The 22,557-nt window shown below is 57.2% G+C and overlaps 8 protein-coding genes across 8 annotated transcripts; 3 read left to right on the top strand and 5 right to left on the bottom strand.

Moving 5' to 3' along the window:
• Positions 1 to 1,438: 1,438 nt before the first annotated feature.
• On the top strand, positions 1,439 to 5,503 carry BKCO1_2500082 (histidine kinase-group i protein; the record flags this gene model as incomplete). Its single annotated transcript, XM_020273335.1, has 4 exons — positions 1,439 to 1,473; positions 1,549 to 1,691; positions 1,744 to 5,103; positions 5,202 to 5,503. The coding sequence occupies 4 exons, from the start codon at positions 1,439 to 1,441 to the stop codon at positions 5,501 to 5,503; spliced, it is 3,840 nt and encodes a 1,279-aa protein (XP_020130441.1).
• Positions 5,504 to 5,762: 259 nt separating this feature from the next.
• Positions 5,763 to 7,995, bottom strand: BKCO1_2500081 (alcohol oxidase; the record flags this gene model as incomplete). Its single annotated transcript, XM_020273334.1, has 4 exons — positions 5,763 to 6,400; positions 6,454 to 6,530; positions 6,597 to 7,445; positions 7,604 to 7,995. 4 exons carry the CDS (start codon positions 7,993 to 7,995, stop codon positions 5,763 to 5,765), a joined length of 1,956 nt encoding a protein of 651 aa, XP_020130444.1.
• A 1,416-nt stretch (positions 7,996 to 9,411) lies between these two features.
• BKCO1_2500080 (carbohydrate-binding protein) lies at positions 9,412 to 10,010 on the bottom strand (the record flags this gene model as incomplete). The annotated part of the gene is made up of 2 exons (XM_020273333.1): positions 9,412 to 9,491; positions 9,554 to 10,010. 2 exons carry the CDS (start codon positions 10,008 to 10,010, stop codon positions 9,412 to 9,414), a joined length of 537 nt encoding a protein of 178 aa, XP_020130443.1.
• Positions 10,011 to 10,573: 563 nt separating this feature from the next.
• Positions 10,574 to 11,481, top strand: BKCO1_2500079 (uncharacterized protein; the record flags this gene model as incomplete). The annotated part of the gene is made up of 2 exons (XM_020273331.1): positions 10,574 to 10,904; positions 10,985 to 11,481. The coding sequence occupies 2 exons, from the start codon at positions 10,574 to 10,576 to the stop codon at positions 11,479 to 11,481; spliced, it is 828 nt and encodes a 275-aa protein (XP_020130304.1).
• Positions 11,482 to 12,761: 1,280 nt separating this feature from the next.
• On the bottom strand, positions 12,762 to 13,628 carry BKCO1_2500078 (uncharacterized protein; the record flags this gene model as incomplete). Its single annotated transcript, XM_020273330.1, has 1 exon — positions 12,762 to 13,628. The coding sequence occupies one exon, from the start codon at positions 13,626 to 13,628 to the stop codon at positions 12,762 to 12,764; it is 867 nt and encodes a 288-aa protein (XP_020130305.1).
• Positions 13,629 to 14,674: 1,046 nt separating this feature from the next.
• On the top strand, positions 14,675 to 15,484 carry BKCO1_2500077 (uncharacterized protein; the record flags this gene model as incomplete). Its single annotated transcript, XM_020273329.1, has 1 exon — positions 14,675 to 15,484. The coding sequence occupies one exon, from the start codon at positions 14,675 to 14,677 to the stop codon at positions 15,482 to 15,484; it is 810 nt and encodes a 269-aa protein (XP_020130296.1).
• Positions 15,485 to 16,684: 1,200 nt separating this feature from the next.
• On the bottom strand, positions 16,685 to 18,131 carry BKCO1_2500076 (mynd finger family protein; the record flags this gene model as incomplete). Its single annotated transcript, XM_020273328.1, has 4 exons — positions 16,685 to 16,964; positions 17,032 to 17,623; positions 17,686 to 17,903; positions 18,019 to 18,131. The coding sequence occupies 4 exons, from the start codon at positions 18,129 to 18,131 to the stop codon at positions 16,685 to 16,687; spliced, it is 1,203 nt and encodes a 400-aa protein (XP_020130297.1).
• A 1,131-nt stretch (positions 18,132 to 19,262) lies between these two features.
• On the bottom strand, positions 19,263 to 22,108 carry BKCO1_2500075 (p-loop containing nucleoside triphosphate hydrolase; the record flags this gene model as incomplete). Its single annotated transcript, XM_020273327.1, has 6 exons — positions 19,263 to 19,471; positions 19,524 to 19,808; positions 19,861 to 20,064; positions 20,114 to 20,341; positions 20,395 to 20,761; positions 20,813 to 22,108. 6 exons carry the CDS (start codon positions 22,106 to 22,108, stop codon positions 19,263 to 19,265), a joined length of 2,589 nt encoding a protein of 862 aa, XP_020130298.1.
• Between the last annotated feature and the right edge of the window lie 449 nt (positions 22,109 to 22,557).

The following is a 22,557-nucleotide window of genomic DNA, read 5'->3' as shown; positions in this document are numbered from 1 at the left end:
GTGGACGATGACAAACAGAGCGAAAATCCTCTCAGGAGGGGAGTGTGCCACCCGAATCTTTTAAGTAGAGCAAGACCCAACACTTGTGCATCACACGAATTTAGTATGGGATAGTCTCAATGCTTGGACTTCTTGAATTGGACACGTGCTGGTAGACCTTGCTCTAAAGTCTAGATTCGCTTAGATTAGCTCAGGTTCTACTGCCAGATTGGTGGTAGTTTTGGTCTGGAGCGGCTAGCGCTTACGCTTGCTCGGCCAATTTCTACCGTCGCCGTCGTAACAGCTTCTCTTCTGCCTACTCTGCCTACTCTGCAGTGTATGACCGTCGCATGTTATCCGGAAACTGCGCCTTATTGGGAAGATGAGAAGTTAAGGTAGAGTCCGCAGAATTGAGGTAAGGAGGACAGAAGATTGTGCTTCTTAATACGTTCTTTAGTGTTGGGTAATGAAGCCTTCCCACGTCTTTTAATTACTACAGTCTTCCGTGCGCAGTAGGATTTAGATCCTTCCTACCCACGCCGCCTCCTTCGACTTCTCCACCAACAGGCGTTCGGGTATTTTCTGGCCGATCAAAATACATGTGCTAATGAACAAACGCTTTCTATTAATAGCTTCCTACTTCATGTATATAACCAATCATCCACGTTGTGCAGCGGCCTTTGGTGCGACCATTTCGTGGTGCTCAGTATCCCTCTGCCGCTTGAGCTCTATTCACCCAGAAGTGGCATGAAAGCCTCATGATTCACATCTAGACCGCCCGCTGTAGCTCGGCCTGGCTTTCCGCATTGATATGCATGAAAAAGAGATTTTTCGGGGATTTTCGGGCCAAAGTGCGGTGCAGCTCCTGTTCGCGGCTTCGCATGCTGGTGGTGGCGTTTCAAGTATGCTAAAGAGTGGGGCTGTTTCTTAGAAATAGCGCGCGAATGTCTGCTCAAAGGTTGTCCGTGGAGGACATGGTACGTATTGAGCTTTGAAAAAGGCATAATGATGCGCTTTGTCGATGGGTGAGACAGTGCAAAAATCTGTAGAACCTCTCGGGTCAGTCCAATAATCACTGAAGAGATGACTTCTGAACTGAAGCTAGAGCCAGGGGCCAAGGGTTCGGGGTCCATCTCCCCACAGATCTGCAGAGCTCGACCCACCAAGCCATTGCGCTCATGATTGTCGCATCCGGCGCAGATTGCTAATCGAATGTCTCACGAGCACATTTGCACTCTGCTGCCGGGGTCGGCGAGGTGGAGTCTCAGGCGGTGCGGCGTTGCTTTTTGCGGCAGGGGCGGCCGCGTCAACGGGTGACGTCATTACAGTCTTACAGATGGGCTCGCTCAAGAACGGGCTGCCGTGTCGCGCTCCCGTCACTACTTGCCAAGCAGGCCGATTGCCCGATGTACATGCACAGGAGACCGTCTTTGCGGCCAACAAGATAATAATAACCACCATGTCCGACGCCTCCACCACCCACGAGTTCCGTAGGTTCGTCTGCCTCGCCGCCAGGACCCGAGCTTGGTCGCCGTCTTTGCACGCCCACTAAGTCCTCCTGCGCCGCAGATATGCAGACGCCCTCGATCCCGGAACCCCCCAATCGCCAGGGGCTGCCCACCGCGCCCTCGCCATCGACCCTGCCCTCGCCAAAGCTTCCTCGCTATGCGAAGCCCTCGACGCCCTCGTCGAAGTCGTGGCCGTCCGCCTCAGTACGTCCCAGCCCGTCGCCACCCCAACACCCCGCCCTTCTGACCTCCACAGACGCCTTCGCCGCCTTCATAACCCTCACCGACGGCAGCACCCAGCACCTCCTCGCCGGCAGCTGGCACGACAAGCACGACTCCGACGACCCAAACCCACCCCCGACGCCGCAATGGTTCGCTCCCACCCCCGCCGACCGCGCCGCCTGGCTCCACCTCTTCCGCCTCACCCTCGGCCTGAACGACGACGACGACAATGAGAACACCCCCGACCACCTCAACAAGCCCACCCCCACGCCGCCCATCACCCGCCGCCGCCTCGCCGACGCCCCCCACACCGCCCACCTCACCTGCGTCACTTCCGCCCCGCACGCCCGCCGCTTCGCCGCCGCCCCCATCGTCTCCGCGCGCGGCGTCCCCATCGGCGCCGTCTTCACACTCCACACCCGACCCCGCCTGCTCGGCGGCGAGCGCAACGCACAGGCGCGGCTGCTCCACGCGACGGCCGCGAAAGCCATGGCGCAGCTGGAGGTCGCGCGGGCGGTGCGGTCGCGCGACCGCCTGGCGGCCCTGCACGGGAAGCTGAAGGCGTTTGTCAAGTTCAAGGACGTGGTGGCGCTGATGAGCGAGGAGCCGCCGGTGGTGGTGCGGAGACGTCGTCGCGACGGGCAGGTGGGGTCGGAGTTGCGCAGGGAGGAAGTGTTGAGGGAGGAGGATATGGCGGAGGGGGGGATGCTGAAGGGGTCGGACGAGGGCGAGGCCGGGGCGCTGGGGAGGAATCACGATAATGTGGAGAATGCGGCGTCGGTGTCGGTGGATGACGCGGGGAGGTCGGATGGTGGGAACCGCGGGCGCGGCAGCACTGAGGGCGAGACGATGTATCGCAAGGTTTTTGCGAGGGCGGCGGAGGGCCTGCGCTGCGGGCTGGATGTCGAGGGCGTGACGTTTCTCAATGGCCTTGTTGGATTCCACGGCTTGAGCAATCCCGTCGGGGAGGCTGAGATTGAGCTGGAGAATGAGATGGATGCGCAGACTGTTGGAGAATTCCAGGACAACACAGGCACAGAGCCGGGGAATGAAGATGCGGAGGGGAGTCAGACGCTGCGAGGTGGCTCTGCGGCATCTCAGTCGAAGCAAGATCCTGACGATAGTGACTCCGGCGGCGAGCGGACATTCATCAGCACCGCATATGAGAGGTCCGTCCTCGAGCGACGGCCAGCCGAGTGTCTCGGGCTCTCCGTCGTCCACGACAAGTGGCCCATTGTTAAGCACTTGGGGAAGGGCACGGTGGGGCTGAAATTTCTTGATGAAGGATTCTTACAACGGCTGTTACGCCGATTTCCGGACGGCAATGTCTGGTACTTCGGCGAGGACAACACACTGTACACCTTTTCTCTGGAAGACGACAGGTTGATCAGCGTCGCCGACGACGACGACCTCCGTCACGTGTCCAAGTCGTTCCCCGGCGTGCGCCAGCTCTTCTTTGCGCCGCTCACCGACCCGACCAGCCTGAAACGTCTGGCATGCTGCCTCGCGTGGACCACCCGCATTACGCCGCTCTTCACCAGGGCCGCAGACCTAGATCCGGTCAGGACATTTCTCCAGTCCGTAGAGTCGGAAGTCTCGCGCATCGACGCCATCGCGGCGGTGAAGCAACAAGAAGCCTTCGTCTCGTCCGTCAGCCACGAGCTGCGGACGCCTCTTCATGGCATTCTGGGCGCAGTCGAGTTCCTATCCGACACGTCCCTCGACTCGTTCCAATGCGAGCTTGCCGAGACCATACGCTCCTGTAGCACCACGCTGCACGACACGCTCAGCAGCGTGCTCGCCTACGCCAAGATCAATCAATTCGAACGTCGAAGCGACAAGCCTGTCGCTCGACGGCGCGCCCTCAAGCAGCCCTCGCCATGGGCCATGGAAGACAAGGACCTCGGCCGTGAGACGGCGGACACGGAGGGTACAATGTACTGTGTGGCCGATGTGTCGACGCTGTGCGAGGGCGTTGTCGAGGTTACAGCGAACGGATATTCCTTTGGCAACGAGACCAGCAAAGACGTAGCTATCGTGTTGAACATCGCACCACGCCCGCGCTGGACCTTTGTCACGGAGCCTGCAATCATCAAGCGCATCCTGTCCAATATCCTCGGCAACGCGTTGAAGTACACGGAATCTGGCTATGTCAAAGTATCTGTGCACATTGACGACACGGAAAATGACCCTAGCGATCTCGCCGCGCCCAACGACGATGGCAGAAAGCTTCTATTCATCACCGTTGCAGATTCTGGCCGGGGTATCAACAAGGATTTTCTACAGAAGCATCTTTTTTCTCCCTTCACGCAGGAAAACGCAGTGGCGACGGACGGAGTAGGCTTGGGTATGTCCATCGTGAAGAGCATGGTGGGCTTGCTTGGTGGCAAGATACGCGTGACGAGCACGCCTGGCAAGGGAACCACATTCACCGTAAGCATTCCGATGCAGGAAAACAAGGACGATGTACCGACGTCGGAACCGTCCGCTGCTCTTACTGAGGCGCTCCTAAGGGTCAGGGAGCGGAGAAGGAAGGTTGCAATTTTCGGATTCGACAGCATGTTGCGGGAATCGCTCCTGACGTATTTTCGGGACTGGTTCCAGTGGGACGTCGTGGAGTCTGGGGAAGGCGAGCGGTGTTGGGCAGACATTGTCGTCGTCGATGGCACTGGAGATGCTGCGACAAAGGCAATCCGCCATGGCTTCGACGCGAGTGTGTACCTCTTTGTTGCGGCTCTTGAAAAACCTGCACGCACGAAGAGACGAAATTCACTCGCGGCAGGGAGCCAAGGTCACATCGAGGTCACGACAACTCGGCCGATCGGGCCTCTCAAACTTTGCAAGGCCGTTTTGGTATGTCTCGCCCGTCTCGCTGAGGTTGACTTGGGCGAGACAGTTCGTGAGGCGGACACAGCGGCTAGAGATTCACGGCAGCCGAAACGTCAGGTTTCGTTCATCACGACTAACAACACAGAGCCGGAACCGGCATCCACGCCGCAGCCAAGTTCGTCTGCTGAGGAAGCGTCCTCAGCACCCGCGCCGCCCTCTTCGCTCCCCATGAGACCACCAACGGACTTGGTGCCGTCGCCAATCCCGGAAAGACCCCATCGCCCTTCCCCTCCTCCTCATCTCGCCCCTCCTTCCGCCCCTCCTCCTGGAATAACCAACTCTTCTTCGTCGTCGTCGACCGTCGCGGCCAAGCCAGGAGTGGAAGGAGAAGAATCGCCGCGCCTTCTACTCGTCGAAGACAATGCGGTCAACCTCAAACTACTCCAGACCTTCTTGAAGAAGCAGGGCTACACCGAATTGACGGCGGCGGGCAACGGCCAGATCGCCGTCAATGAGGTGGTGACGCTGGGCGAGGGAAACCGGGGGTTTGATGTTATTTTCATGGGTGAGTCAACCTCGGTCCAATTCCCACCACCACTACCTTCATTTCCGCATATACCTTGACCACCCTTACCGAAATGACCCGCGCCAACAAAATGATAGACATCTCCATGCCCGTCATGGACGGCTTCGCCGCTACCATGGCCATCCGCGCCTTCGAACGCGAACGCCGCGACGAATCCGAGGCTGCGCACCCGCCGCTAGCTACGATCCGTCCGCCTACGTACATTGTTGCGTTGACGGGGTTGGCGGGAACGATGGACGAGGAGCGGGCGTATGCGGCAGGGGTGGATCTTGTGTTGACGAAGCCGGTGAAGTTTAAGGAGTTGGGCGGGGTGTTGGAGAAGTGGCAACGGGGGGAGAGGGTGCTTGGACGGTTTGATGAAGAGAAGGAGAAGGTATAAGGAAGGCTTGTGGGGCCAGAAAGGCCGTGGGAACTGGAAAGTGTAAGTGAAAATGCGTGGGTGGGACTGTCGACAGCGGCTGTGCCCGTCATACGCAGACGCAACGGTACTCATAAAACATTCAAGTATGAAACGAACGCTGATAGAGAGTAGAACAATAATCTAGCACTATAGCCACGCACAGTATAGTCTTTCGATGCACGCATACTCCTCGCCTCCGTACCCCGTCTTCCCTCCCCCACCCCGGCCCTAAACCCCACTAAACCGCGTGCCCAGCCCCCCCATCGCTCTTGATCAAATCCGCCGCCCTCTCCGCCAGAGCGTACACCGAACTCTGGCAATTCCCGCTCACATGATTCGGAAACACGCTCGCATCCACCACCCGCAGCCTCCCCACCCCCTTCACCCGCAGCCGGCTGTCCACCGTGTCCCCCATCGCGCACGACCCGCACGCATGATACTCACCAATACTCCACTCCCTCACCGCGCGCTCAGCGGCCGCCGCCTCATCCAAATCCACCTCCGGCGCCGGCCGGTACCGCGGCCCCAACCGCCCAGCCATGGCGCGCGACCTGGCGATCCGGTCGCCGTGCCGCAGTCCGGCGGCCAGCACGGCCACGTCGGCCGGGTGCGCGAGATAGCCCGGGTCGATGGCCGGCGTCGCGTCGCTGCTGCCGCTGACGATGTGCACCGAGCCCCGCGAGGCGGGGTACTGCAGGCAGGTGACCCACGTCGCGCCGGGGCTGGAGGGGTCGCCGGCGGGCCAGAGGGTGGCTTGGTTGGCGATGGCGGAGGAGGTGAAGTTGGCGCTGGTGGGGACGAGGATGTATTGGATGTTGGCGGAGCGGGGGTCGAGGAGGTGGGCGATGACGAGGTCGAGTTGGCGGCGTTGGAAGGCTGGTGGTGGTTAGTGGGTGGGTTTGGTTGGAGGTTTGTGGGGGGTGGCTTACGGGTGGAGGTCTTTTGGGTGGCGCGGATGCTGGCGATGGTTTGTTCGAGCTCCTCGTCGGTGGCCATTTGCTTGTAGCTGGGGAGGGGGTTAGTTCGGCTGTGTTTTCGTCTCGAGTCGGGTGTGGTGGGGCTGGATACGTACCTGACGAATCCCTGTCCGCTGACCACCGCCGCCAGGGGTCCTTCCTTGGCTTCGACGTAGGCTTTTTGCGCGGCTGCCATGGCTTCTGGGGCGTATAGACTGTCTACGCTCACCTCGCCAGGGGCCAGTTTGTATCCTACCCCGGACAGGACGTGGTCCTGGAAGTTCTCCCCGACGCTCTTCAGCTCGACCTTGCACTCCACGCCCGCCCTCTCCAAAACCTCGGGATTCCCTATCCCACTCAGCTCCAACACCGCCGGACTATGGATCGCTCCCGCGCAAACCAACACCTCCTTCCGGGCCTTGACCTCATACCGCTCCCCCGCATGCCTAAACGCCACCCCAACCGCCTCCATCCCCCCCTCCGCCCCCCCGTCCTTCTCCAACACCACCTTCTCCACCCCCGCCTCACACAGCACCCGCAAGTTCCCCCTCCGCGCCGCACCTCCCGGGCCCGCGAAATACCCCCTCGCCGCATACGACCGCTTCCCCTTCCACTCGCCCTCGGCATACACGGACCCCAGCCCGTTGTAGAAGCCGTAGTGGTCGCCGCCCCACGCGTCCGCCGGCTTCGCCGCCACCGCAAACGCCTCGTCGGCGCCGGCCACCCACGCGTCCTCGAGCGGCAGCCGCGTCGTGTTCCACGTCGTGTGCACGGGGCCCGCGAAGCCGTGGTTGGCCGCCACCGTCGCCATGCCCGCCCGGTCTAGCGCCGCGTGCTGTTCGGCGGACGGCGCGAAGAGCGTCTGGTGCTTGGCGATGTAGGGGCGCATCTGGGCGAAGGACCACCCGGCGTCGGACGTCAGCGTCGCCCAGTCGTCGTAGTCGCGCTCGGAGCCGCGGACGTACCTGTGTGGGGGGGTTTTTTGCTCCGGTCAGCGAGGTTCGTTGGGGGTGGGGAGGGGAGGGGAGGGGAGGGGAGAGGGGGCGTTTATTTCTTTTTTCTTTTTCTTTTTCTTTTTCTTTTTGCCGCCGTCGCCGCCTGCTCCACTCACTCACTCACTCACATCATGTAGTTCGTCCCGCTGCTCCCGCCCAGCACTTTGCCCCGCGGCAGGTGGTGCACCTGTCCCCCGTTCTGCGGCGTCGTCTTCATGCACCAGTCATACTCGGGGTTTCCCAGCATGTGCGTGAACAGCGCCGGCGTGTCGACGAGTGGGTCGTCCAGCGCGTTCTTGCCGGCTTCGAGCACGCCGACGGTGACGTTCGGGTCTTCGGTCAGGCGTGCGGCGAGCACGAGGCCCGCGGTGCCGCCGCCGACGATCAGGTAGTCGTAGTCAACGGACAGGAAGGCGGCGGCGGTGGTGACGAGGGCGGGGAGGTGTGCGGTGGTTGTGCCATTGGCTGTGCCGTTGGTCGGGGCGGTCCCGTTGGTGGGGGGGTGGTGTGCGTCGGCCATTGAGACGGAGGGGGAAAACGTATTGAACTTGGCTGTGAGACAGTTGCCGGACAGCAGAGGCTTTATACGGTTTCGATTGCACGATGGAGCGGGTACGGCAGCTGCATGTTTCCGGACCAATTGCCTTGACGACGGGCAGCGCGGTAGACCCTGACTCTGGCGACGCAGGGCAGAGGGTCAACGTCCGTTGACATACCCCCGCAGTTGCATGAGCTAGCGTGGCGTGTTCCCGTTTGAGGCTCTAGGTATGGGGTTCGCCGGTCTAATCACATACTGCCCAAGCCCAATGTGGCAGCAATTCTCCGCGCGTGATCCACCTGCAATCCTACTTCACAACGCACGGCGCCTAGACCGGCGGCAGACCTCGGGCCGAATGCGAGATCGCTTTAGGGTTTACTATCTGGTATTGCCTGAATAGGAACAACGAGTTTCGGCCCCCACAAAACACTGCCCAATCAACCCCGCTGCCCCGCGCTTGTTCCCCACCTTTGACCCAACGGCGCTTCCTCCGTCGCGTCTCGTCCTTCTTCGTTCGCGGCCCCCAATGTCACTATGTTTTAGTGTTCTTGGTATTGGTGTGCTTCGACGAATAACCCTTGTTTCTCTGCGCGTTCCATCAATTCCTTTAGCCCTCTCTGTCAAAGTCAAGTGTTACCTGTCAACATCGGATTCCCCTCCCAGTCTGTCAATTGCGATGATCATGGCCTCGCACTGCCTTTGACGCCCCACTGTGTGCACTGAAATAAATTGGCTTATCGCAATTCTTTTCGTCGGGGTTCGTGTTTGAATCTGATGGATTCACTTTAAGGCGCAGTACGATAGAAGACAAATATATGCTGTGTGGTAGACTAAGCCTAATTAAGCATTCCATTCTGGATATGTGCGGCTTCTCATTCTTCAACAGTTCAAAGCAGATGTCTGGACATATCTGTCGATTCAAACCACCTTTTTCTCGTGAGAAGGTGGAGCAGATATCCGCATGTAGATGCAAGTATCGAATCTATATAAACGCATCCAGATGTAGGATTGTAATAGCTGTGAGAGATGTAGATAGACCAATGGCTCTATGCTATCACTGCGGCACTGATTCTTCTCTAAGGAGGTTTCTCCTCTAGTTTCTTTTCTGCAAAAGTCTGTGCAAAAGTAATCCCTGAGAAATATTTTTTAAACGTAGGGTTCTGCTCCGTATAGGCTCTGCTCCGCAGGAGGTCATGAATACTGTCACGCGAATAGGAAAGCGTCTTGACTATTGATTCCAACGAATGCTGATAGATGAAAGAGTGGCGTAGAAGTCGGATTGCAGCACAAAAACCAACATGACATAGAAATCTCCGCAACCGCGCCTCAGTCGCACCTCGCACTAGACTCCTCCTGTAACCACCCACCAGTTGAACTGTCCCAGGCTCGAGCCAGCTTCTAAGAGCAGTAGTCCCCAATGTTGTAGCTCCCATACACATGATCAGTGCGGCACTGTCCATCCGCGAAGAGCTCCGTCGCTGCAACCCCACACGCGTCAGCCTCGCCACACATTCCGCATCCAAGGACGTCAAATACTCACTATCGACCGGCAAGTCATCAGCCGGCTGCCTCACGACCGTCTGGGACGAATCCCCCGGCGTGAGGTCGTTCTCGCACGCGATCTGCGCGTCGCCGCCGTCGACGCTCGTGCTCCCCGTCCACACGTCCAGGTGCCCCTTCTGCCCGTCGTTCCAGTCGTCCGTGCACGCCTGGCAGTAGTCCTCGTAGCGCAGGTATTTGCGCAGGTACGGGTCGTAGATGACCTCGCATTCGTCGAACTCGCCCGCCGCCGACGCGAACGTGAGAGGGTCGTCGTACGTGCCCGTGCCGCCGGCTGTGTAGCCCCGCCCACAGTCGTAGGCGATGCCGGCCCCCGGAGGGTCGTTGTCGGGGTAGCCGTAGAAGGTGTGCGTCATTGAGCCCATGGTGGTGCAGGCGGTGGCGGAGGGGAGGAAGAAGGTGGCGAGGGAGAGGATGGTGGCGAGTGTGGTGAGCATGGTGGGCTGGGAATCGATGGAAGAGGAGGTGGGGGATGTGGTGCGTTTGTGGGAGGTTCTGTGCTGGCTGCGTTGGGTCGTGAGTTGGATGCTTATATATTCGATTTGAGGCTGACTGGACATGTTTGTAGATGATAGTTCAGCCCAGCTGAGCAGAAGCTTCGGTGCAAGGCTCCGTGCAGTTTCCAAACTCGGTGGGAAGGCACGTGGGGGCGATGGGCCCAAAAGGCCAGCTGAAGTTATTAATAAAGATATAATAAGACCATTACGTTTACTCACATCCACCCGAGGCTCCCCAAGCTATAGTGGGGCACAAGGCAGACAAAATCGGCGCACAAAACCGCTTACATTGCAGGCAACCAATGCCGGGGCAGGAAACTAGCGAGAGCTGGCAACAGCTGAGCAGATCCCGCACTTCCGAGACATCGCTGCAGTCAAGCGTGTAAGAATTCCACAGGCTCATCTCCTGCGGCTTATGCTAGCCTTTTCATCTGCCTCGTTGCCTTCTTTCTTCCTCATATCCTGAGCCCGGCGAGATCCAGCCCCCGGCGGGACGGACAACAATGCTTCTCATCCGCACTCTTCACCACCGCAGCGATCCGCATCGTGTCCCCATGGCTACAGCCAGGCCTATACTCTTCCTACTCCGACACTTTTGCGTCTCAAAATCGCCATGGCTCCCCCTCGCAGCGTCGTCCATACTTCACAGCCTCGTGGCACCGAGCGTCGCCGCCACCGACATCACGACATACAGAGACGCCGAATGCCAAATATCCCAAGACGACATCAAAGGCCCAAACGGATACCCAGACGGCGCCTGCACCTTGTTCAGCGAACGAACGACCAGCAACTTCTCGAGCTTCCAAGTCGTTGACCTCGATCCAGAATGCGGCGGTAAGCAGTACCTCCCTACCCATCCGCGCAAGGCCGGAAGAAAGCACGCCCGCTCTAACAACCCCTCGTGAGTTTTAAAGTCACCATCTACGGCCCCAACTCTGACAGCCTGTCCTGCTCCTCCACCGCCAAGCAAATCGCCGACATCGCACACTGCTACAACACCTCCTGGCTCTACTACAGCATCGACAACTGCACCCCACCCGACGAGATCCCCTCCACCACCACCACCGCCGCCACCCCCAACCCCACCAACCAGTCCTCCTCAGCCAGCGCCATCATCGGCGGCTCAGTCGGCGGCGCCGTCGCCCTCCTCGCCTCCATCCTCGGCGCCATATTCTTCTTCCGACGGCGGAAACGGACACGCGAACGCGAACGCCAGTCGCCGCCCCAGCAACGGCATGAGGAGCCGCCGCCGCAGGAACTGCCCGGCGAGCAGAGGGCGGAGCTGCAGGCGGGCGGCGATGAGCCCAAATACGAGTTGCCGAGTAAGAGTAAGCCGTCGGAGTTGTTGGATGAGCGATCGGCGCCGGCGGAAATGGAGGGGGATGTGCGGTTTTTGCGGGGGGGTTCGTAGGGGGAGGGGAGGGTTGGATGGAGTGGGTGGGGCGGGGCGGGTGGCGGAGGGGGAAGGGGGAAGAGGGAGGGGGGGTGTTATGGGTGGGGGGTCGAAGCTGTGGGTTGATAAGGCAGAGGATGGAGTGATGAAGAGGGCGGGGGAGGGTTGGGCAGGTGGGGCAAGGGATTCGCTTTCCAGTGTTCCCCACCCCCAGACGGGGACGTCTCTCGCTCGTTGGTGCTGCGCGGTGTTGTGTTTTATTCATGCAGAGGAGCGTTTGTCGTGTTTTGTGAAGAATTGGGTTGCCTGCCTTGTTGAGTGAGACTAGTGTGTCATCCAGGGTCCGACTGGCCCTGGACAACGCTCCTGTGTGGGGAACCACGCGATGCGGTCTGAATGATACTTTGGTGCGTGGCTGCATTGCCACTTCCTTTTAGGGCTTGGATGCAGCCAAATAAGGCAGCCTTTGACCCCCAACCTCGTCCTTGCAACACATGTGTGCGTGCTCGTGTTCTGCTGACGAACCACAACATGCAGTCCCTGTTTCGGAAAAAGCAAGTTCGGTACGAAGGCAAGGGGAACATTCCACTCCCATTTGAAATAGAGCACATGGTAGAAGATAAACTGTCATTGACCCTGCGAGTGGTGGACTTGAGCCTGCGCCCCATTTACTCCACCTTGCATATACCTGTTATTGCTCAGGTTTGCAGGAGCAAGGCTGACTTTGGGGACGAATGGCGTGGGCGCAAGCACGCAGCAGTGGAGACATACGTAGGTGGCGGATCCAGTGAGGCTGGATTGCTGCAGATTTTCAGGGCCGAATGAGTCCCTGTGACCGGGGAGAGCAAGACGATCCGAGCAAAGGACATGACCGACCGAGAAAAGCACAACATACAGCCCTTGTATTCGCGGAAGCTTTCCGGTGTATCTGCACGGCGTCTCTACACGAAAAGAAACTGGGCCTGCAATAAACGCGGGGGAAACTTTGTGCGGAAGTCTGTGTAAGCTTTGTGGGTAGCACGCGGCAGGTTTCTTGATGAGCGTTTCTGCGGGGTCACCGGGTTATTGCTGACACGAGGTTGGTGGAACGACTTGGCAGGGGTCATGCATTTGGCGAGGTACGAGAAGTGGGGAATCCGCCCTTTTGGATCACGATAAGCAAATGAATCAGCGCCAAGATAGACTTGTTTTGACGAGGAAGATTGTGATAATACAAAAGGGAGCGTCTCGATTCATTTTTGGACTACTGCTACGGATTACGGACACACATCTGGTTTCCAGCCTGATCGGAGGACCTCTTAGTTGGGAGAGTCAATCTCGAGAGCCCAGCCGTTGCCCTTCCTCACAATGGTGAAGGAGTCAAGGCCCATGCACTGGAGCTTGGTGGCGATGTCCTTGATGGCAGACAGGTTGTCGGCCTCGTTGCGGTGGTGGCGGCGGCCGTGGTGGCGGTGGCGGTTGCGCGAGGCGTGGGCCAGAGGACCGCCGCCCTGGATGTGGGTGTTGAACCAGCCCTTGATGGTGTCGCGAGAGCCCTCGTACCAGCGGTTGGTGAGGTTGTCAAACTCCTGGATCTTCTGCTGGGGCTGCTGGTACCAGGACTCGACGTCATCACGAGCGACGTTGAGGAAGGTCACGGCGTTGTTCTCGTAGCTGAAGACGGCGGTGAAGGCAGCGCCGAAGATCTGGATGGCGGAGCCGCGGACCTTGTTGGGCAGGTCCTGGACGCGCTTCTTGCCGTAGTGCTTGAGCTCATCGAGCTGCTTGGAGGCCTGGCGGTGGAGCTGGTCAACACCCTCGTCGAGGACGCGCTCGAACTCCTCGGGAGAGTCCTGGTTCGGGTTCTGGGAGACACGCTCAAGGTTCTCCCTGATCCTGTCAGTGTCTTCCTTCATCTCCCTGTTGGTCTCGAGAACACGCTTCTCGAGGTCCTTCATGATCTCGGACGTCTGTCCAGACGCCTTGGGCTCCGACTCCCTCAGCTGCTCGTGGAAGGTGGCGGGCCAGTCGATGGCGCTCAACTGGTCCTTAGCGAACATGGCCGGGATGAGGTGCTCGCCCTGGTCGACGGCGTAGTGGAGGAGATCGATCCTCTGCTCAAGGAGCTCCTCCCAGTTGCGCATCACGGGGCGGACGGGCGACGAAGACGTGGAAGACATGGCCATTTTGCTATACAAGTCAGCTCTTGCTCCGAGCGCTGCAGTGAACATGAGGGGCTTACTTTGAATGCAGGGTGTTCCTGATTGTAGTAGAGTGGATCTTTGGAGTCGAGTTGGAAGCTGATGATCTGGTCAAGTAGGCAACATCCACTCGTATATATACGCATCAGCTCGTGTTCCTGTCTTCACATGCTGGGCTTGTTTATTCTCTCCTGTGCAGGCCTTGCATTCTGCTTCAAGTCAAACTCCCCATTCAGGTGTCGAAAGACATACGGAACACGGGCAAATGGCGCACGGCTATGACGATGACAGACTGATGGAATGCTAGGAAATGGTTTGGCTGCATTCTAGATAGAAGCATGTGGCAGCGGAACGTTCAGGTCCCCAGGCCAATGCCCTGGAATTTCCCCGCAAATCGCTTCATCCCTTAACGTGGGGAAATGCTAAATGAAAACGAAAGCAAGGTGCCTGCCCCTTGTCCTGAAGTGAGGAAAACTATGACTAATGGAATTCAGAACGGAGGGCACGAAAGCGGATTGAGATGGCGGAAGCGGTTGGTTGCATAGCATGGAAACGGACATGCAAGCGAAAGCGGAAATAGAAACTAAGGTTGAGAATGGAGCGGGCCGCTGGAACGATACGGTGCGGGGGCGGGGTGCGGACGATCCCCCGCATTCTAGACTTTGCCTGTTCCCGCTGTCACCGTCAACCCCTTCACTGCCTTTCCAAACCCAACGGGTACGCTAAGACCAGATGCGGAAATGTGCTCAACAAGGTACGCCGCACCAGAGCTTCACGGACGTCATCATGACTACCCATCCAAACGAACGTGACGCATCCTGACAACCGATCAGGAAGCTCTTCAGCAGCCCGTTCTCGAGCGGGAATTCTGCGTTTCCAAGCCCACTCCCACTGCAACCATATCTATAAATCACCCAATACACACCTCGCTTCCTCCCACTGACAACACATTCGTTCATCTCGGTGTCAGCCAGACAAACCTTCCTTTTACCACATCAACTCACCTAGACCTGGCAGCACACAACACAATCATGTTCTCGCGCCCCAGCCCCCCCGACTGGGACGCCCGCGTGGACCGCCACATCGACCTCATCGATCTCTGCCTCACCACTGGCAACTACGGCCCCCTGCACGCCATCATCGCCCAGAATGTCGCCGATGGCTCCGACCCCCTCAACGAGCTCCTCTCCCTGCGGAGCCCCGTCTCGGCCCAGAGCCACCCGTCGGAGAACGACCTCATGAACGTCGGGCTCGAGCTCATCCACAGCATCGAAACCTACTTCGACTCGCAACTCGATGCTTTCGCGAGCATCGCCCACAAGCACCCGCGGCAGCCGGAGCGCCTCGAGAAGGCCGCAGAGAAGCTCGTCGACTCCTTCCACGGCCACAACAAGGAAGTGTTTGCCCGCGCCCACGACCAAGGCAAGAACATCATCCGCCAGCTGCCGAAGCCAGAACACGATCCCGCGTCGCGCCTCTTCACCGCCTCGTTCGACTCCCCGAGCAGCGTCGTCGAGCAGCAGAACCGCATGCTCAAGACCATCTCCGATACCGTGTGGAACAATCCGCGGCGGATACCCGTGACTCTGACGAGGGCGTTCGCGTCGAACAGAGCGGCGGCGGATGTGGCGTACAAGTGGGTGAGGAGCATCTACCATCACAACCATTACGGCCAGGGGCACGGGCACGGGCTGTTGAGTGATGATGAGGAAGGGTTCGTGAGCGATGAAGGCGGTATGGACGTCATTGACGATGCGTTGACCGGGCTGGATCCCGGTGCGGAGCGTCTTTCCTTTCAGCGGACCGAGAGTGGATGGAAGATTTGTAATGTACCTAGCTGAGCTGGGGTAGTGGCCCAATCTTCTGTCACGTCGCCTGAAATTGTTAGCATAAAAGCATAGCCAAGTCAGGGGTACATCCATTGCGTAATGTAAACCCAACTGCACGAGAACAATGCATACGCCCTCTACCCCATGCCTTGAAACTATCAACCTATGTATGGGACTGTCGTCAAGCAACCGCCCTTGCATCCACATCTACCGGCGCTCTGGGAAGGACAGCGCGATTAATTTTGTCGGGTCGATCGTTCCCTTGGAAAGGATCCCAGAGCTTTGGACAGCAAGGTGTGCTAGCACATGAAGACGTTGTCAGCCATGTGTCAGTCTCTCCGTTGCTGATTGGTAGCAAGCACCGACACATGCAAGTGTCTCACACTGGACATCCCACTTCGCTCGAACAAGCGTCTCTCGAAAGGAGCGAATCAAGGTCAACTTTCAAAACACGTTGCATTACTAGCGCAAGGAGATTTATAGTCACGTCGCTGATGGTCATTCTCCTCTCCGCTAGTGTCAATCGAATCAATATCTGATCATATCTTTCTTCTACAGAAATAATGAGCCCTTCAATTGACACCCACTCCGGACTCATATCAAATCCATAATCAGGGGAAGCATTGTACCTCTGAAGCAGTGACGCTACGATATCCCAGCGCTAGTTTAGTGAGATCTTTGCCACTCGACATATCGTTCGCTTCCAGTATGGCTCGATGCAAGTAACCTATCAAACTCTACCTTCGTTGCATCATTGCCCAGACGAAGTGGCCAGGGCTCAACGATAGTGTGCTCCATTTTAGCCCTCAGTCCAGCGCCGCTAGCAACGGCATCAAAAGAACAAACATGAGTGTACCGCTCCCAAAGGTGGTCAAACTCTTTCAGGAGATCATACGCTACAAGGCGCCTCATCGAGTCTGCGTTGATGTTGTCGCCGCTGCTATTGACCGTTGGGACCTCTCTCGCTGGTGGTAGATAAGCAACAACACGTCCCATCCTACGAGACATGGTTTCCAACATGTCTGCATAAGTCTCCACCTCAGTGATGGCGTTCAGGAAAAGCGTGATCAGCGTCGCGTGTGCGTTGTCATGGAGCGGCCGTAGAAGGGGAGCGAAGATGTTTAGACATCTGAGTCCGAGATAGCCACCATCGGTAAGATTCGAAACCTGCAACCGTAAGCGCCTGTCGACGTATCAACAAAATGGCTGGGTTCAAACCTCTATTCGGTCAAATGACTGCGGCAAGCTCATATCCTTTGCCAGTGTCTCAGGCAGGTCCACGGCGTCCACGTTCAGCAGCACAAAATCAATCTTTCGCGTCAGTATCCTCTCGCAAAAGTCCACGAATACCTCTATCAAATAGAAGAACAAACCGCCGTAGATGTCGTTCTTCGCCACCCCCGTCTTCCTCAACACCTCGTCCAACGGCCACCCCGCCAGCGGATCCGCCGAATCCATCATCGGCCACACACCGCGTTCCTGAAACATCGTCCTACCACACAGCACCTGTCAGCACAACTCACCCCAAAACGCTCAGCCACAAAAGAAGCCAAACTAACGGATTCGGCACATCAAACCCCGCCACCCCAGCCCCAAACGGCACCAACACCCCCTCCCTCCTCCACTTCCCCACCGCAACCCTCCACCCCCCACACGGCTGACAAAACAACATCCTCTCCACATAATCCCTCCGCGCCTCCGCCCCCACCGTCTCCCCCCTCACCCCCCTCGCCTCCTCCACCGTCACCCCACCACCACCACCACCCAAATCCAACCACCCCCTCAGCGCCACCCACCCCTCCTTCTCCAACACCACCCTCACCGACGCCTCCCCCCTCGCAAACACGCGACTCACAACCGACCGCGGCGGCTCGTCCGCCACCTCCTCGCACACGCCGTCCACCAGCGGGAAGACGTCCCTGCGCAGGGCGCCGGCGACCGCCGCGGGGAGGAGGAACGAGTACCATGTGTGGAGGATGGTGGCGGCGGCGAGGGAGGGGGGCGAGACGTGCAGGGCGGCGAGGAGGAGCAGGGCGTTGCGGGCGGCGAGGGGGAAGGCGCGGTCGTTGAGGAGGGCGGTGAGGGGCGGGTGTGGGGTGGCCGTGGGGAGGGCGGTGGTGGTGCGGATGGCGTTGCGGAGGTCGCCGGAGGCTGGGTGGAAAGGGGCGGGTTAGTTGAGAGGGGGAGGAAAGGGGGGAGGGAGGGGTGCGTACCGGCGAAGAGGAGGTGGATGGGTTGGGTGTGGGCGGCGCCTTCGTTGTGGGAGAGATGCAGGATGTCCAGGGCGGGGACGTTGCCCCATAGGTACTGCTTCTTGCCGTATGGGGATGTTGATCCTGCTGCGGTGGTGATGGGTTCGTCCTTCACGAAGCGGGGCTTGCGCTGTTCGCGTTCCCAGGAGGGGCGCCATGTGGATTTCATCAGTTCGGACCTGCAGTCGAGCTTGTGCCGCGGCCAGTGGCTCACTTGGCATTCCTTGCTACAGTACTTTGGTAGGATGGATGAGTAAGTTGCTGATATGCGGGGTGCAGATTATTGGGACTTACGAGGACGAGGTAGCAGTTGGAGCAGGCTTCTCGTCCGCCCTTCCGGCATGATGTGCCCCCAGCGGCGCTGGTGTTTGCACAAGGGCGAGAGGTGGGGAAAAATTCTTCTTCATCTTGCGGGGTCGGGTCCAGGTGCGACATTGTCAAGCCCTAAGTATCCAAGTCTCACTATCTCAGAGGTCAAACGTGAGTGAAATTTTGATTTGGTTGAGAGGGTGTAAATAGATGAATGGGCAGCCTTATAACTATCTACTACGAAAAGAAGGAGTAAAAAACTTGTACTTGGAGATTGTCTGGTATTTGCTACGAAAACATCAATCAGTTTGCGTTTGCGGGCATCCGCTGTTATCTTCAGGCACAATCTGGGTCGGTGCTGTAGAACAGGCCGATGGAAGATTCTGAATTTGCAAGCGACCTCACGACTGGACTGAATCATGACTTCTATACCGTGGCCACACAGGCAAAGAGCTTATCCTGCCATCTGTGCAAGAGTGAAGGAATTTTCAGCGAATAGAACCGCAATCTCGGTGAATCAACTAGTGTATACCCTTATAGCATATAGTGTTAGTTGGTTAAGCTACCTTTTAGGGACAGCAATTAACATTATCAAGACATGTGGCCGAAGTGGGTGAGTACAACTTTTCTCCTCCATCCATTGCGCGGTCTCACCTTATTGCACGACGACCTGGAGCTGGGCAACATCCTGCTCTCCATTGAAGACGTCAGGATCTTCGGAGAGGACGAGTTGAAGCGGGATGGAGCCAGCAGCGTTTATTCCCCGACAAAAGCGCGACGACAAGGAGGATAGGTAGGCGCCGAAGCTACTGTGCCGTAGCAACCCGCTGCATCACCGCGTCCGACTCGGTCCGGATATGTGCGTGAGGCTGTCATATCGTGGAAGGGGAGAGGAAGAACCGCATAGGGATGGTGATGGTTGATTATGACAGGTTTATAGCCGGGTTGAGAACAGTCAATGCTCTGTTAGGAGACTTTGGTGTGCTAGCCTGAGTTGGCATATGTCACGGCTGAAGGCTATCAGCAAAACACAAGATATCTGCCATGCTTGTAGTCGTGTTTCCTATATTCGTGCTTCGCTCTGACCGAAAATGCTTGTAGGATGCTAGTCTGGCATGATATAACTCAACGCACCGGATTTACCTGCACCGCAGGATAGCAATTGATTCATCAATGGTGAAAAGGATACACGGGATGAAATGCAGTCCGTTCTTGCGAGATCAGTCTTATCAGGGTCCCGCAGCCTTAGTCCTATCGTCTCTAAGTCTGTCCTGATGAGCCACAGCCGAATCTTCTGCCTGAAGGGTAGCTTCCATGTAGTTCTTGAAGTTCTGCGACATGTGCACGACCTGTTCGATGTGGCTTTTGGTGATCCGTGGCACATCCCGACCTTTTTGTCGTGCTTCGAATGACGCCAGCGCAACAGCAGTTTGCACAGCTTTCTACTGTTAGCGTATTGAGTCGTAGTCTCGACTTGGGATAAGACTTACCGTTACGGATCTCTCGACCGTTCCACTTCAGATCCCGCACCGGCTCAGACACCATCACATAAGACTCGGCACTCGACTCGTACCCGATTCTGGGGCCACCGAATTCATGGTTATGGTCCAGTTTCTTGAAGTGATTCTTCCAGATCTGGAACCGCGACTCATTGTCTAGCGCGTCGTATCCGATCTGAACATGAATCCGGGACATGAAGGCCTCGTCGAAGGACCCAACACGATTGGTCGTTAGGAATAGTATGCCTTGGAAGTAATCCAGAGCACGCAGAAAGACTTGAGCGATGGGTGAGCTCGTTCCATCGGTAGGGGGCTGTTTGCAACTTACCAGAGACAATGCTGTTCCTTGTCAGATCTTGCCTTGATCGCCTTTCGAGATACACGTCTGCTTCGTCCAGGAGCACGATGGCGTTCCATTTGTTTGCGTCTCGGAAGAACCGAAGAAGCTTCTTCTCCAATTCGATAGGCTCATGCCCAAGATCAGCGGCAGTGATGCTGAGCAGTGGCCTACCGGTATATTCGGCGACGGATTCTAGAGGGTGTCAGGTAAAGGTATGCGAGAGTGTCGAATAAACCCTCACCTGCGGTCAGAGTCTTTCCGGTGCCGGGAGGGCCATGCAGCAGCAATATCTGCCCTTCTCCCTTGCCCTGTATTGAATCGGCGAAATAAAGGTTCTGCGCCTGGCCGGCACTGAAAGTGTCACAGATTGCCTTGACCATGTCTTTGTTGCCCTCGTGCTTCATGACCAGGGTATCGATGATATTAGGGTTGATCTTTGGTGGACTCAACCTGCCCACGTCCAGCAGATCTGCCGTGCCGCGTGAGAATGCTTGGTCTCAGAGATGGAATGAGGTCACTTACCCCACAAGCGATCTTTGAGGATGAACGCATAGACATGAGACCAGCACAGAAAGTACTGATGGCGAGACAGAAAATCCTTGGGGTTGAGCATGATGTTGTCGTAATCATCAAAGGCGCGGCGGCGAATGTGATCAACTGGTGGTCCATCATTCGTGCAAGCCTGACATTCGCATTCAGGAACCCTTGTCTTAGAGCCCAGAGTGTAGTGGTCTAGAAGCGGGTGTCCCGAGTAGTCGTGCTGACGTGGGTGCCCCGGGCCTCTCGTAGGCGCCTCCTGACTGCAAGGTTGATGCCCTCCTACCTCCTCGATAGATGGAAGTTTCCAGGGTTGATTTTTGTGGTCAGTAATCACTCTTACTCGATCATACTGGTGATAATTAGATTAAAGCTTGAAAAGATCTGCTTGGGCAGCACTGACCATCCGAGCAGACAGCAAGTGGCTCGTTCCTGTGTACTCTTGAAAGCTTGGCGAGCGAACCACCTCGACGTAAGTTTGCCCACGCTTGAAGAGGCTCTCTTCTAGGGATTCTCCACATTCGTCGTCCTTGTGATTGTCAGTGGGGAAGACAGGTAAGGTGTGGATCTCACGCTCGCCGCTGAAGATGGGAACGGTGACTGTTTCGGTAGATCGGCTCAGGCGCTCTCCATTGAACTCCATGTTCCAAACCAACAACGTGTAGGCTTCGGCCCATTGTCGGCCTGAAATTACGCCTGGACCTCCTATCACTGTCTCGATGACATAGGCATTGAGCTGATCTCTTTCGTCCCGGACATAGACATCTCTCCCGGGTTTCAGTAGCAACCAGTAGCAGTTGAACGTTGTCTTTCCCGCGGAAAATAGGCCCTCCACTTCTTTCAAGTTCATGCCCTCCTGAGCGTACAGGTATTGAACAAGAACGTCGATGTGTTGCTTGCACGTGTGATTGTAGTCGGTGGTGTGTCGTTCTTCCGAGTCGAGTCGACCTTGATAGGCAAGCAAGTCATCCTTGCAGTGGTAAAGATCCTGGAAAGGGTAGACAAATACTCCTTCGTCCAGGCTCGCCTCTTCATTCTTCTCGGTCCAGCCCGGTACTACTGTCACACGTCCTGGAACTATCGACTGAAACTCTATGACCGCCTTGAGAGCGTTGAGTAGCATTTTGGACCGCACATAGAGGGTAGGAGAAGAAACAATGTCGGTGGCTTCAATTTCGGAGTTCTCTCTGACGGATGACATCTTGTTACCGCGGTAGACCTTCCGGACCTCCTCCAAGATTGAAGCAGCCATGTTGCTCTTCTTGGAAAGATTTTTGGTAATTGGATCACTGGAACGCTCTGTCCAAACTTTGCTGTAATTTGAACGGATCATTTCGTAGAAGTCCACGACGTAGGATACATCGACTATAGGCTGCTCGCTGCCGGTTGTCGGTGGGGGTGCAAGCAGGGGCTGGGATGGGGGTGGGGGTGGGGGTGGGGGTGGGGGTGGGTATAGAGGTCCATTCCGGCCTGCCTCTGGCAAAAGTACAGTCGGCAGCAAGCCCAGAACGTTGATCATGACCTCCCATCCGGGCTTAACGACATCTTCCCAGTGATCGGGGAAGATATACAGAGGAGCGTCGGGCTTCGCTCGAATGATGATGAACTCTCCTAGATGCGCGTCAAGGTCTTTGGTTACTTCCAAATAGCGCTGTGGAAAATCTCGAACGGAAGCGACACGTTTCACGAGGTCGCTCATTCCCTATGACTGGTCAACAGAAGCCATAACAGACTATTGTAATCCTCACCCGCCAGGACCTGCAACGATCAAATGGAAACGTCCACACGCTGCCCTGAAAGTCTCGAAACAGGACATGGCCCTTTGCGGCGCCCTGTTCGGTTTGGCTGGAGCCAATCAATTGCTTCGTATGATCAAAGCAATTTGCGTCTGCCTCGTCGTCTGGGCGATCTCCGCTTACAGCAGGCTCCTCGGCAGGAGAGTCCAAGCCGCTCTCTGTGCCCTCTACGGTTGGTGCGCTGCGACCTACTCCCCGAAACTTGAGTACATGTTCTGGGATTCACCAGGAGAGTTTATACCTTCCATGCTTCCCGTAGGACTGGTAGACGGTATTTGTGTTGAACTCCGAGGAATCACGTGACGTAAGATGAAGAAGGAGGGTCGCTTATTGAACTAGACTACAGGCGTTG

This window comes from Diplodia corticola (genome assembly GCF_001883845.1).
Source record: "Diplodia corticola strain CBS 112549 chromosome Unknown scaffold25, whole genome shotgun sequence".
Lineage (NCBI taxonomy): Eukaryota > Fungi > Ascomycota > Dothideomycetes > Botryosphaeriales > Botryosphaeriaceae > Diplodia > Diplodia corticola.
Note: the sequence above shows the minus strand (reverse complement) of the source record. Positions and strands in the feature narration are given on the sequence as shown.